The sequence below is a fragment of the Phascolarctos cinereus genome, unplaced genomic scaffold (assembly GCF_003287225.1).
Source record: "Phascolarctos cinereus isolate Bilbo 61053 unplaced genomic scaffold, phaCin_HiC Scaffold_9;HRSCAF=440, whole genome shotgun sequence".
Classification (NCBI taxonomy): domain Eukaryota; kingdom Metazoa; phylum Chordata; class Mammalia; order Diprotodontia; family Phascolarctidae; genus Phascolarctos; species Phascolarctos cinereus.
In genome coordinates, this window is record NW_027556402.1 from 3,754,191 (window position 1) to 3,767,918 (window position 13,728).

The window sequence follows — 13,728 nt, forward strand, 5'->3', positions numbered from 1 at the left end:
CACTAGGATACTGAGCAGTCTTCCTCACAACTGAGTGATAAGGCAGGAGGGCAGAGGAGGAGCTGAGGCTCGGGCATGTCCTGGACCGCTTCTCAAAGACCGCTTGTCTTGGGCTTTCCTGTTTGGTAAAGTGGGGACTGGAAAACCCGTGAAGTCCCTTCTGACATGTGGAGCCCACGGGTTGTCCACGGTACCATTGAAGGAGTCTTGCGAGCCCTCCTGGCTGAGCAAGATCATTGGACTCTTAGAAAGAGCCATTCAGTGAGGGGTGTGGGGAGAGAGAGAACTTAGAACTCAACATTTTAAAAACCAGTGTTGAAAACTGTTTTTACATGTAACTGGGGGAAATACTAAATAAATAATAATAATAATAAAAAAAGGAATAGCCGTTCCTTTCAAAATGAGAGCAGGAAGATGAATGAGAAGGAATGTTGGTGAGTTTGAGAACAAGACTGCTTCTGTGTCATCTCGGGGGTCCTGGTAAGACACGGACGCCCAGTGGTGTTGGGATTGGTCTCAGCCAGCCCCGCCTGAGGGAGCCCTAGCCCCTGCTGGGAGGTGGCAGAGCCTGGCGCATCTGGACAGAAGGAGACCCATGGCCATTTCCAAAGACTCTGTCTAGGTCCTGGGGGTGGACACGATCGGTTCTGAAAATGGCCGAAGCTATTTGGAATTTATAAAAACAGAAAACATCGAACCTGTTTCTAATTTCATGAAACAATGCCAACAGCTTTTTTTCCCATGTTATCACCAAGTGTGAGGTGCTGCAGAATTCAGTGTTCTCTTGAAGTGGGTAATCCTCTGAGAGCATTTTGTGGCCTTCTGCAGAATGGGCCTGGACATTAACACTCTCATAATCATTGCAGTTCACATTTCCTGAGCCCTGTAAAATTCACAGCCTGGCCACCTCCCAGCTGTCCCGAAGAAGGTTCATTCTTCCCCCTTTGGATGCCTCCGTGGCTGTCCCATCGAAGTCAGCTCGCACCAGCAGTGCAGATTACAGCCCTCTGTACCTTCTCATTCTGTTGTCCAGGACCTAATAATCCTTCCCGAGGCATGAGTTCAGCAGGCTTTCCTGTAGATCCCTTGCTGTTGTGTGGCTACCGCAGAGCCGTAGGGCTGGCCGTTATTTATCCTTCCATCCTCTGAGATGACCAGCCTGCCGTCTTTTCCATATCTGGCTGCAAAATGTCAGTTATGTGCAGGAGGCCTTAAACTGGGGGCCTTTTCTGGTTGCATGTTTCTCTGATATCTTCTGTTTTTATCTGCTGTCTCCCATGCTCCCTTCCCTGCTGCCTTGATAGGAGGGGGCTTGCGGCCTCCTACTGGACACTCCTACACTGACTCTCCTGTTGGGCGAGCTGTGTCTTTGGTTCTTCAGAGACTGCAGCGTTCCAAGGCTTTGTGTCCCCACAGTGTGACCAGAATAATCCTGGTAGTGTTCAAAAAGGATTAGTGTGTCTGGGACACACATTTTGCCGGTTTCCCAAATGTGCTCCATTGTTGTGCTGTTCTGGGCCCAGTCCATCTACAATGTCAGGTCCCACCTCTGACAGGCTGCTGACCTTGAGACCCTGGCAAGTCACCTGAGCCCTCAGTGCCCCAGCCAGCTCCCCCTGATTAGACTGTAACATGCTGAGGCGGGGCGGCGATTGATCGAGGGACTTTTGTACCTTTGGGGTTCTCTACATGAGTCAACTCGGGAGTCCCAACTCCATCCCACTGAATTATCAGTGTCAGCATAATTAATTTCCAGTGGTTAGTGAAACCATGTTAAGTGTGTGTATGTGTGTGAATGTATCCTTTTTTCTTTCTAAGTCCTCTAGGGAGCCATGGGGACTTCTTGGGCAGGGGGAATTCCTGATTCCCTGGAAGAGGAAGGCTGGGCCCTGAGAGAGGTCAGTGAGTGGGCCAGAGAGGCTGGGTCAGTAGAAGAGGCCGGTGGAGGGGAGCTGCTGGGCCCGGCTGTGACCTGGCCTTTCTGGGCAGTGGTCCTTCCCTGTGAGCCTCTGGATATCCTAGCCTTTATTAATTGCCACCTGGAGGCCAAGCCTGTATTCACCTTCAATGATAGATAATCAGATAGGACTCTGGGTGCCTAAAGAGCCTCTCCTCTCTGTGCTCCATTACTGCTGGCGGGGTGTGATGGGAAGGGCTCTGGCCCCAGGGGGATGTCATCTGCTAGCTCTGTGACCTTGGGTAAGTCATTTGGTTGGCTGAGGGCTCAGTTTCCTCACCTGTACAACTGGACTTTTTTCAGTGATGATCTTCCTTCCCTGACTTTGTAACCAGTTACGCTCTTATAAATCCAAGCTGTCACTTGCTGAGTCATTCATTCGTTCGTTTGTTTGTTTATTGTTAAATGCCTGCCAGGTGTGATATACTGTACCAAGCAGCTGGGAAGGTAGGAAATGTAGCCAAGACCTCTGCCCTCCTGAGGGTAGAGGGAGACAGGAAGTGACCCAGGCCCAGGTGACTCAGGCATTGTGACGTCATAGGGCCGAGCACAGTGCCCTGGGGTGGTCACATGCCTGGAGGGCTTAGTCTGGGAAGGCTTCCCAGTGGAGGCAGCCTTCAGAGGCTGAGTGGGGAGGGCATTCCAGGTGAGGGCAGCAGGCGGGATGTCCCTGCCCAAAGGCCCTTGGTGTTTCTGTTGAGTCACTCGTGTCTAACTATTGAGTAAACATTCTAAAGAAGTTAACCAACCTTGTTGGTGCCCACGGACTCTTTAAGAAAGACAGATTTCATTGTGAAATCAAAGGAGCGTTCTGCGCCAGCGTTGCCTCATGCTCCCGGGAAGCGAGGTGTTAGTCTTCTTCGTCTTCTTCTTCATCGTCTTCTTCTTCTTCTTCTTTTCTTCTTCTGCAGTTGGGGTTAAGTGACTTACCCAGGGTCACACAGCTAGTAAGTGTCAAGTGTTTGGTCTGAGGCCAGATTTGAACTCAGGTCCTCCTGACTTCAGGGCTGGTGCTTTATCCACTGTACCACCTAGCTGCCCCTTTGTCTTCTTTCCTCGGCACCCCTCTGGGGTCTCTACTAGAAAAGCTGCAGATGTGAGGCTCCAGGTCACTCTGGGAATCAGCTGCCTCCCGCTCTCTGTGTCCTCAGGGTCCTCATGCGCCCCAGTCGTAATGATAACCAGAGCTAACCCTTCTCTGGCCTGGGAAGGTTTACAGAGCACTTTCCACGCATTTTCCCATTTGGTGCTCTCTCTAACCTTGGGAGGTGGGTGCTGCTATGATACCCATTTTACAGGGTGAAGAGGCTCAGGGTCACAGAGCCAGCACGTGTCTGAAGCAGGATTCGAACTCAGACCTTTGGACACCAAATCTAGCACTCTGCTCGCTGTGCCATTACTTAATGCCATCTCAGTGGATGGGGAAGACGGCCTCTCTCCGTGAGGCTCGAGTTGGCTTCTGGAGGCCCGAGGCCTGGCCGCTGCATGGCGGAGCCGGACGTGCCTTAGGCTGGAGGGAGTTAGAGGCTTTTAGTGGATGTTTACTCCATACTGGAAGTCCCCACTCGTGTGCACTTGGCTTTTCAGTGTTTATAGCAGATATGGTCAGCTTTGTGTCGCAGGAAGTCCCAGATGACGTGCCGAAGGGTTGGGTTCCAAAGGCTTGCGCTCAAGGACGTTGAATGCAGTAAATATTTATGGAACAAACGGAGGCATTTTGTAGATGGTGGTTAGCTGTTGCCTCCTCAAGACCCCTCCCATTTGGTTAAGGCTCAGAGCCAGCCGGTCTACTGTATACCCTGCAGGAAGCGCAGGAGGACCAAACATGGCTGCAGCGCTTGGCGGCCACTCATATGGGTGGTGAGCTCATCAGTGTGGGCGCTCTCCCATGATCCAGTGGGGCCCATTGCTGCTCTCTGATCCAGTCTTTGTGATTCTCATCCATATTTTTCCAGGAAACCTGCCTGGAGAATCCACCCCCATGTGACTGGCCTACTCTCTCTCCTTTTCCATTCATATATGTCTAAGTGGGGTTGTGGATAGAGTGCCAGGCCTGGAGTCAGGAAGACTCCTTTTCCTGAGTTCACATCCAGCCTCAGACACTTAGTAGCTGTGTGACCCTAGGCAAGTCACTTCACCTTGTTGGCCTCAGTTTCCTCATCTGTAAAATGAGCTGGAGAAGGGAATGGCAAACCACTCTAGTATCTCTGCCAAGCACACCCCCAAGGGGGGTCACGGAGAGTTGGACACGTCTGAAATGAGCAAACAACAGCGTCTTTGTTGACTTCTTTTTCTCTTGTGCATGTCGCATGGCTGCTGCTCACCGGGGGCTTTGGGTTGGCCGCCATTTTGGATCCACTGCGGTTCTTCAGGTCAATGGGCTTCCTTTTCCACCGCTCGGTTGTATCTCAGGCAGCGCTCTTGTGCCTGCCAGTCTTATGAAGGGTTGTTCTTTGCTTCACAAGTGGAATGAAGAGAGGATGAGAGAAGGGCAAGGAGAGAGCTTTCTGGGAAAAATCTGAAAGAGAGAAAAGAGGAAATCTCTGTACCCAAGGGAGGAAGAGAGAGCCTCAAGCGGAATGGACTGTGTTGACCTGGGGGAAGAGAGGAGAGTTCCAGAGTCCTATGGCCTTCCAGTCTTCCCTCTTCTCTCAGGTCCTTACCCCTCCTCTGGTCTCCCTTTCCTCCCTTCAGTCTTGACCAACAGTAGAGTTGCCTCAGCCTCCGGCTCTTACTTATTCTGCTCGGGGTCACCCCCATCCGTCATCTGCCTTCTCTGTTTCTACCCCCAAGAAGGCACAGTGCGGCGGCTGGTGTCTGGCACCATGTTGAGTGATCTCAAGTGAGTCCTGGCTGCGTCTTGGAAATGCTTCGACCCTTCCCTTTTTAGTCCTTCATTCTCCCCACAGGGGCTGCTCCAGTCCCTCTCCCTTCTCTGAGCAGACAAACTTGGCTCCCACTTGACTGAGAAAGTCAAGGCTGTTGGGCATGGATCCCCTCGTCTTTCCTGCTCCTGACCTCAGGCGCCCGTTACGTCCTCAGCCCTTTGCCTCCCACTCGGGGGTCCTTGGGCTCATCTCTTCTCTCCTCTGTCACCCCCTGCTCTCTCTCTGCTGGCTTCCTCCCCACCCCCACCTGAAAACAACCTACAACCTGCCTTGCCTTTAACTTGTCCTTCCAGAACTCGCTTCCCATCACAGCCAGACTCCTAGGGTCCACTGGACTTCCTCCCCTCTCTCCCTGGTCTCCAGAGGAGTGTTCTTCTGCCCCTCCTTCGGAAGCTTCTTTGGCTCCCCCATTACCTTTAGGGCAAACACAATCTGGAAGCCTCTGTTGTGCATTCTAAGCCCCTCATTATCTGTCTCCAGTCCATCTTTCCTGGTGATCACTCGGGCATTCCACACTCCCGCCAAACCAGCCTCCTTTCTGTCCCACACATGGAATGTTCCATCTCTGGCCTCCAGACCTGGAGTCTTTCCCTTCTGCCCCTTGGAATCAGCCCCTGGCCCCTTTCAAGGCTCGGCCTCCTCCTCCTTCAGGAAGCCTTTTCTGATTTTTCTGGTTGTTTACAACCTCCCTGCTCTGGAGATGTCTATCCCACGCCTTGCATTCACTCAGTTAAGAGACAGCTGTGGTTGTCTCTATATCCCTGGAGGTTGGTACCCAGGAAGGGCTCCCTGGTGCTGGCTCCCTCTATCTCTCTCCTCTTCTCCCTTCCTCCCAGTCTATATATGTACATATCTGTGTACACACACACACACACACACACACACACACACACACACACACACACACACACACACACACACACTTGTTGATTGACCGCTAAACCTCTTGGCATCTGTCAGTCAGCACTAGCCCTGTACTGAATGCCTTCTCTGTGATGTTGGCTAGATCTCACAGCTGACTCTGAATTCCAGCCCCAGGTTGGCTGGTGCTTCCTTCTGGACGCCCCACGGGTATCTCAAACTCAGTTTGTCCAAAAAGGAACTTACTGTCCTAAGTGCTCACCATCACGCAAGGTCACAGGTGGCCCTTGCATCACAACAAAGCTGTGAGGTGCCCCGGGCTGGAGAGGACGCAGGACGGAGCAGGGAGCATCTATCTGCCAGGGCTGAGTCCTTGAGGCAGCATCGAATGAAAGCCCGGTCCTGGGCTCTGCACTGCAGCCCCTTTCTCTTTCTGGTATGACATTCTCAGACTAATGTGCGTTTGTGATGTTGATGGGGAGCAGATTGTGAGCAACTTTGTTACAGAGTCTTAATTTGTCATGGTTTGTGCAGCTGTGCGATGCACTGGCTATCGGCGGGTGAAGGGAGGGGTCTGCAGGCTTACACTCGGATTTTAACCACCTGGGTATACAAAGAAGGCCTGCCTTCAAGGAGCTTACCTTCCAATAATAATAAATAACCCTATAGCTACGAAGTATAGATGGGGTGCAGAGATGGTAAAGGGAGATGCTAGCATGGAGGGTGAACTGGGGCAGATGGGATTTAAGAGGAGCCTGGAAGAAGCTGGGAAAGCTAAGAGGCAAGGGGGAGGAGTGAGTGCATTCCAGGCCTCAGACACAGCCCGGGCAAAGGTGTGGAGGTGGGAGGTGGACCGCATAGACTAAACAAGGTTGAAAAGAGCAGAGTAAGGACATTGACCCTCCAGTCAAGAAGTCTGTGAAGCTTCCAGGACAATTCGTTATTGCTTATAACCTGCTAATGTTAATGTTACTCAGAAATCTTTGGGGCCTCCTTATTGCTCTTAAGGAAGGTCCAGACTTTTGATTTGCATTCAAGGCTCTCCACAAGTTTGTGCTGCCTCGTCTTTAGGGCCTCTCAGCTGACGCAGCCTACCTCTCAGTAGAAGTATTCTGCTTTGTGTTCACTGGATATACCCTGTGATCTCTTGCCCCCATGCCTCCCTCCTGAAAGCCTTCTCTGTTCCCTGTGCTTGATAGGGACACAAGAACTTGCCTCTCCTTGGGAAAGTGGGATGGTTTTGCCTGGGGGGGATGGAAACCTGCTCAGTTTCCCCAAGGAGATCTGGGCTGATGTCTTGTAGTTCTCAGTGTGCCTTCTCATAATCAGGCTGTGTCTGGGACGTTCTTGTCTTGTCACAGGTTTTTGGGGTGTAGAGCCAAAAGGGACCCCAGAGATCTCTGTGGCCAGCTTCCATGTCCTGCAAAGGAGTACGTGTGTGTGTATTCTCCCTCCCCATTTCCCCTTCTTTCCCTCCCTCTTCCTCCTCCCCTCCCCTTCCCCCTTCCTCCTCCTCCCTCTTCCTCCTCTTTCTTTCTCCTCTCTTCCTCCCTTTCCCTTCTCCTCCCTCTTCCTCCTCTTCCTTTCTCCTCCTCCCTTTCTCCTCTCTTCCTCCCTTTCCCTTCTCCTCCTCCCTCTTCCTCCTCTTTCTTTCTCCTCCTCCCTTTCTCTTCTCTTCCTCCCTTTCCCTTCTCCTTCTCCCTCCTTCCTCTCCTCTCCCTGGGCCAAAGTTGTCCCAAGTACTAAAAGTTGCTAGCTTGGCCCTAGCAACAGCATGTAGTGTTTTGTCTACAGTGTGATGAGACAAAGAGGCAGCATAGCCCAGTGGTTAGAGAGGTGCCCTCAGCATCAGGAAGGCCTGGCTCTGAGTCCCTCCTGTGACCCATCCTGGCTGTGTGTCTCAGCAAATCACTTGACAGTACATTCCTGACAGTGTATGTTGTGGAGGGGGGGCCAGCCTGCACTGGGAGTGGGGGGTGTTCATTGGGCTAATAAAATCCCAGTTCTGGTCCTTACTCCTGTGATGGTCTGGCCCAAAGGAGAGGTCCTCTCTGGTGAAGAGATGGCCAGGAAGAAGTAGCAGTGAGCCACTAGCTTGGGAGGAAGGCATTGTACAGGGCCAGACAGGGGCTTGCTGGGAAGAGAAGGTATCCCAGAGGAGGAGGGCTCTGCCCTGCCCTGCTCTCCTGCCTGCCTCCCTTTGGCCGGCACCAGCCTGAGTGACCTGATTTGGGATCCCCAGCTCAAAGTACAGAGCCTGGTGTGTACCTAGAAGGCCCTTAATAATTGTTCATTGATTGACTGATCGACAGCCGTGTGTGTAGGGTGGGGGCCTGTTCTCCACTGGGCATCCTCCACTATGGTCTGGGGTGCCCTGCTCAGCACAGGGAGCTGAACTTTGTGCATGTATTATTATTATTATTGTTATTTTTTGTTGTTTTTGTTTTTTGGTGAGGCAGTCGGAGTTAAGTGACTTGCCCAGGGTCACACAGCTAGTAAGTGTCAAGTGTCTGAGGCTGGATTTGAACTCAGGTCTTCCTGACTCCAAGAGCTCTGTCTGCTGTGCCACCTAGCTGCCCTGAACTTTGTGCGTGTAACAGAAGAGAGTCTAGGTGTTCTCGCCATGTCCATAAAGAGCTGTGTCAGTGCTAAGCCCCTGGAAACCCAGTGGAGCCTTCTTGTGGTTGAGGGCCCAGGCAGTAAAATACTCATGGAGAAAAGACAAATGAAGTGAACACTTCTAACAGCTAAATGATAGGCTTCCCTTACAGGGTCATCAGAGCTCCAGCCCCCTCTGGACCCGGGCTCTGCAGGACAAAAAGAAAAGTCCCAGGTGGAAGGACAATGGAGGGAGGCCATTCAGGGGGTCAGGGAGGGCATGGAGGAATGGAAAAGCCGGCCCAGGCTTGGACCAGGGGGAGATGGACGCACAGATGCCCTCCTTGGGAGATGCTGGACCTCATTCTGGGCCACCAACTGCCCTGTTTCTGGGCCAGAACTGGGGGGAGCGGGGGTCACTGTGGGATGAACGAGGGCTGTCTGTTTTCTGGTACAACCCAAGCTAACATGGGGTGGCCGGTGCCCCTTCCTGAAGACTCACCCTTGGATGTTATCTGCTGCCTTCCTGGCCAGCCCAGGCTGGAATGCAGCAAGACCAGTCTGGCGGGCCTGGGAAAGGCGTTTTGAGCTCGAGAGCAGGTGCATTGGAAGCGCAGCGGTCGCTCTTGGGCACTCGTCCCTAGCCTTTTGGTTGTGGGGAGGACTTTCCCCCTTTTCGTTTAAAAGATGTTTAATCGATGCCCATATTTAAAACATCTGTCACTCGCCGATGACTCCCTGCCCCTGTTAGAGCCTGCCTAGTCACAAAGGACTGGTCGGCTAACAAAGCCATTTCTTGGCGAATTCTAACCAAGTATGCCTCGTTCCTCCTCCCTGGCCACCACCTCTCTTCCTGGTCTGTCTTGTAACTCCAGACTGGTCACTGCATTGTTTTGACTACATGACTGCGGCCATTGTGCAGATTTATCTGTGGACTTCTACATCCATTTGTACAAGGGCTGCCTTTTCAATATCAGAATGTTCCTTGGGCCTCGTACGATGATAATTGTATTTTTGGTGCCCGTGGATCGAGAAATTTCCTAAGGACCCAGAGCTCAGAAGCCAAGCACCAGGGGTATGACTCCTATGCCTCGGCCCGTCATTCAGGTCATTCAGTGAAGGGAGATCAAAGCCCGAATGCAATGGTCAGTGCTCCTAGGATACGCCAGACCAGGCTTTGTCCCTGCTCTAGGGATGATCTGAGCCCTGAAGAGCCTTTGGACCCAAGGACACAGGGGAAGGCTTTCTCATCTTCCACTAACAAACTTATCTCCATGAACCAGCGAGTTCCTGGTGGTGGAGTGGCCACAGGCAAACCCGCCGTGGACGACGTCTGTGGGGTTTTCTTGGCAAAGATACTGGGGTGGCTCGTCATGTCCTTCTCCAGTGTGTCCCCATTTTATAGATGAGGAACTGAGGCAAATAGGAGCCCAGGGTCACACAGCTGCAAGTGTCTGAGGCTGGATTGGAACTCAGATCTTCTTGACTCCGGGCTCAATGCTCCATCCACGGCACCACTGAGCTGCCCCTGCTTTACACAGTAGGTGCACAATACAGTTGGGGTGTTTGACACTGTGTCCTGCTTACTGAATGGGGAGCTAGAATCCTAGGTATGAGCTGGGAGGCTATAAAGTAAAAATTCCTGTTACTGTCCTTACAGAAATAGCTTATTCTCTATTTCCCAAGGTAGGCCACGCTTTCTTTCTTGCCTTGGGCTCTGGGCCACTTTACTCCCTGGTGATGCCATGCTGTTATGCCCTCTGAAGCCTCCTTTTCTGGCTCTCCTCACAGATTTAAAATAAAGTTCAAATTCATTCGCCTGACATTCAAGGCCTTCAACAACCAGGCCCCAGTCTCTCCCGCAGTACCCCTGTGCATCTGTCCATAGAAGCTATTCGCTGTTCTTCATACATTCTCTTTATCAGTAATTCTGATCTTGCTTGGAAAGCCCTTCCCCCCACCCAGATCCCCACCACCACCTTCTGTCCTTTAAGACCCAGGCCCAAGGCCGCCTCCCCATTGCCCCCGGCCTCCTTTGCTTCTGTGTCACTCGCAGTTCTCATCCCACATTTCTGGTATTCCAGACATCTCCCTCCTCTCCTCCCTGTTCAGCTCTAAACTCCTTGAGGGCAGGGGCACGTCTTAGATGATTCCTTTTTCCAGTCTGTGTGTATAGTAACTAACAGAGAAATGAAAGTTTAAGTGAAGGAAACAGCATCAGCCCCCGAGACACATTAGCAGCTCAGTGCTGCCACTGCTGAACCTTGTAAAGTAGATGTGGGGGATTTTACTCCTGCTCTGACTCTTCTGTTAAAATGGCTCTGAGGGGGACAGCTCCCCAGCCTGGTGTGGGGGGAAGTACACTGGACCGTGGAAGCCAGAGATAATGGGTTCTGGGACTATTCACGCTAGTGGGTGAAATGACCTGTATCCCAAACAGCTGATTAACCTTTATATCTATCATATAGGACCAAGAGATGGCCGATTAATTCCCATGTTATCTTTTGCTTAGGTTAGGTATTAAAATTGGTCTGTATATGCTCTTTGTGTGGGGGCAGAGAATCAGAAATCAAGGTGATGTCCATCGGTTGGGGAAACAAGTTATAGTATATGATTGTGATGGAAACCTGTTGTGCTGTAAGAAACGAGCAGGATGCTTTCAGAAAAACCTGGGAAGACTTACATGAACTGATGCAAAGTGAAGTGAGCAGAACTAGGAGACCGTGGTGTACAGTAAAAGCAGTGGTGTGCAGTGATCGACTCTGAACGACTTAGCTGTGCTCAGCAGTACAGTGATCCAAGACAGTTCTGAAGGACTCGTGATGAAACATGCTGTCCACCTCCAGAGAGAACTGGCGAAACTGAGTGCCGACTGAAGCATGATTGTCTCGCTTTCTTTATTTTTCTTGCTTTCTGAAAAGAATATGGCTGATATTCACAATTTATCCTATTGCTTGACTTCTTAGTGGATGTGGGAGAAGGTTAAAGGGAGGGAGAGAATTTAGAACTCAACATGTAAAAAGAAAAGAATACTAATAAATAATTGAATGCTAAAAAATAAAATCAGTGTTCCTAGATGCCTGTTTGCAGTAGGGGAAACAAAGTAAGGCGAGGGGAGGGAGGAGGGGAACAAGGTAGGCTAGCTAGCAGAGGAGACGGTCGTCAAGAACTTTAAATCTTCCCCTGATGGTCACAGCTAGGGCTTAGGGAATCGGTTATTGACTGCATACATGGGTGTATGTTTGTATGTACGCGTGTACATGTGTGTACTGTAACAACATCAGGTCACAGATGTAGGAGTTCGGAAAGACCTCATCCAGTCCAACACCTTCATTTTACAGATGAGAAAACTGAGGCTTGCAGAGTAGATAAGTGACTTAAGCTTGAAGGAAGCTTAGAAGTTTTCAAGTCCAACCCTTTTGTTTTAGAGAGGGGTAAACTGAGGACCCGAGAAGGGATGTGACTTTCTCAGAGTCACACAGGTACCAAGTGGCATTTGGATTCTCTTAGTTATAATTTTTTTATTGGAATCTTAATGATTATCAACATTAAATAGGAAAAATGACTGACTTTTTGAGGGCACTTTACCAGCAGCATCTCATTCGGGCCTCAGCAACCCTGGGAGGGAAGATGTTGGAGGTATCATTATTCCCATTTTGCTGATGAAGAAGCTGAGGGAGGTTTGAAAAGTTAAGTGACTTGTCCAGGGTCAAAGAGCTGGTAACTGTCTGAGGAACATTTCATGTAGGTTTCCTGACTACACGTCTATCACAGTCTTTTTTTAATTTAATTTTTTTTTTAATGAATAACGTTTTATTTTCTCTCCCTCTCACTTGAGGCTTGTCACATAGGCATAACCAGGCATAACAAATTCCTGCACCGACCATGTTTAAAAACTGTATGCCTCATTCTTTATCCTCGGTCCATCACCTCTCTATCAAGAAGTGGGTGGCCCGCTGGATCATTATCCTCTGAAATCACAGTTAGTCCTTCCAGCCCTCTTCCCTGTACTCCACACTGCCTCTCAGTGAGAAAAACGTGGAAATCTATAAAAACCCTTACCTTCTATTGTTTATGAAAAGATGAAATGCGTGTGAAAAGAATAGCCGGCTTTCTTTTGCTTCTTCGTCCCTGCCGATCTTTTGCTTCCAGGAAGGGTTAGCGTTCGTTGTAGTTCGATGTGACCTCTCACTCTGCCTTTTCAGCAGCCTATGTATTGGACGTTCCTCACACCCAAACCGACTGCCGCGTGTCCAGCCCCACTGGTCCAGCCCTGGCCTGGGGCCCAGACACTGAGGCTGCTCTTTGGTTCCTCTGGTCTGTGCCAAGCTGGGAGGAAGCTTTTTGCCCAGAGTTTGGGGGTTTTGTCTTCAGTTTCTCAGCCTCGCCTTGATGACCTCTCCTCTCTCCCCCAGGTCCGGACCCTCTTTGTCAGTGGCCTCCCTCTGGACATCAAGCCTCGGGAGCTTTATCTGCTCTTCAGACCATTTAAGGTATGTGTGAGTGTCTGCCTCAGACTTGGTATTCTTTTGCCTCCTGAACCACTCTTGTAGATGGAATAGGCCGAGACCCTCCCAAAGTTGACCCACGGTTCCGACTCTTCATCTGGCATTTATCAAGCACCTGCTGCATACCAGGGTGCTGGACGAGTCCAGAATTCGCTGCCGCGGGAGCCTCCAGCCTGGCAGGACAGGCACGTACATGAGGATGTACAAGATTTAGAGGGGAGCATGGGGGAGGCATCCTGGGGGGTGGGGTGCTGAGAAAGATTTCCTACAGACCCTGAACTTTAAAGGAGACTGGGTACCCCCCGAGAGGCCTAGGGGAAGAGCAGGGCATTCTAGGCGAGGGATTAGAGAGGAGAGACTGGCATGAAGGCCAGTTTACCCAGCCCCTGGAGTGTGTGAAGAGAGTAATGTGTGATAAGCCTGAAAAGGCAGGCTGGAGGCAGGGGTGATAGGGGGCTACCAGAGGTCGCTGAGCAAGGGGAGGCTTGAGGCTGAGGGGCCAAGGGGAGGGGGCAGAGCTGGATCAGGACCTGGGGAGTTTAGGCAGGGCTGAGGTAGAGGGGGTGAGAGGCCGGGCAATTTGAGATCGGTGGAAATCTAATATCCTAGGAGTTTAGATGGCAAGAAGCTGGGAGTCGGCTGGCCACGGGGAGGCCGGGGGAGAGGGGTGCCGAGGCGTGCCATGGTCCTTTGGCCTGGGACACTGCTCATGGGAATGCTGTCATGGCCGAGCCGGTATGTCTGCTTTCTTGCCAGTGTCTGGGAAGAGTAAGCTTGGGCTGTGTCAGTGACTTCCTCCTGGGTGGGGTCTTTGGGCTTGGCCTGGCTCATTGCTGGGGGGGCAGGCCCCAGGGCTCTGCTTCCAGAGGGGACACAGGAGAGGCCTCAGTTTGATTTGGTGGTGTGGGGCAGTTCC

General features: G+C 51.3%; 1 protein-coding gene across 9 annotated transcripts in view; it reads left to right on the top strand.

The window, feature by feature from the left end:
• RBPMS (RNA binding protein, mRNA processing factor) overlaps positions 1-13,728 on the top strand; it is a 143,089-nt gene that overhangs the window by 52,955 nt on the left and 76,406 nt on the right. For all 9 annotated transcript variants that reach the window (XR_002328534.2, XR_002328535.2, XM_021008234.2 and 6 more), the window contains exon 2: positions 12,720-12,797. Coding sequence is in view for 7 of the 9 variants with exons in the window: in XM_021008234.2 (XP_020863893.1) it covers positions 12,720-12,797 (78 nt within the window). In the remaining 2 variants the exon portion in view is untranslated. The remainder of the gene's footprint in view (positions 1-12,719; positions 12,798-13,728) is intronic.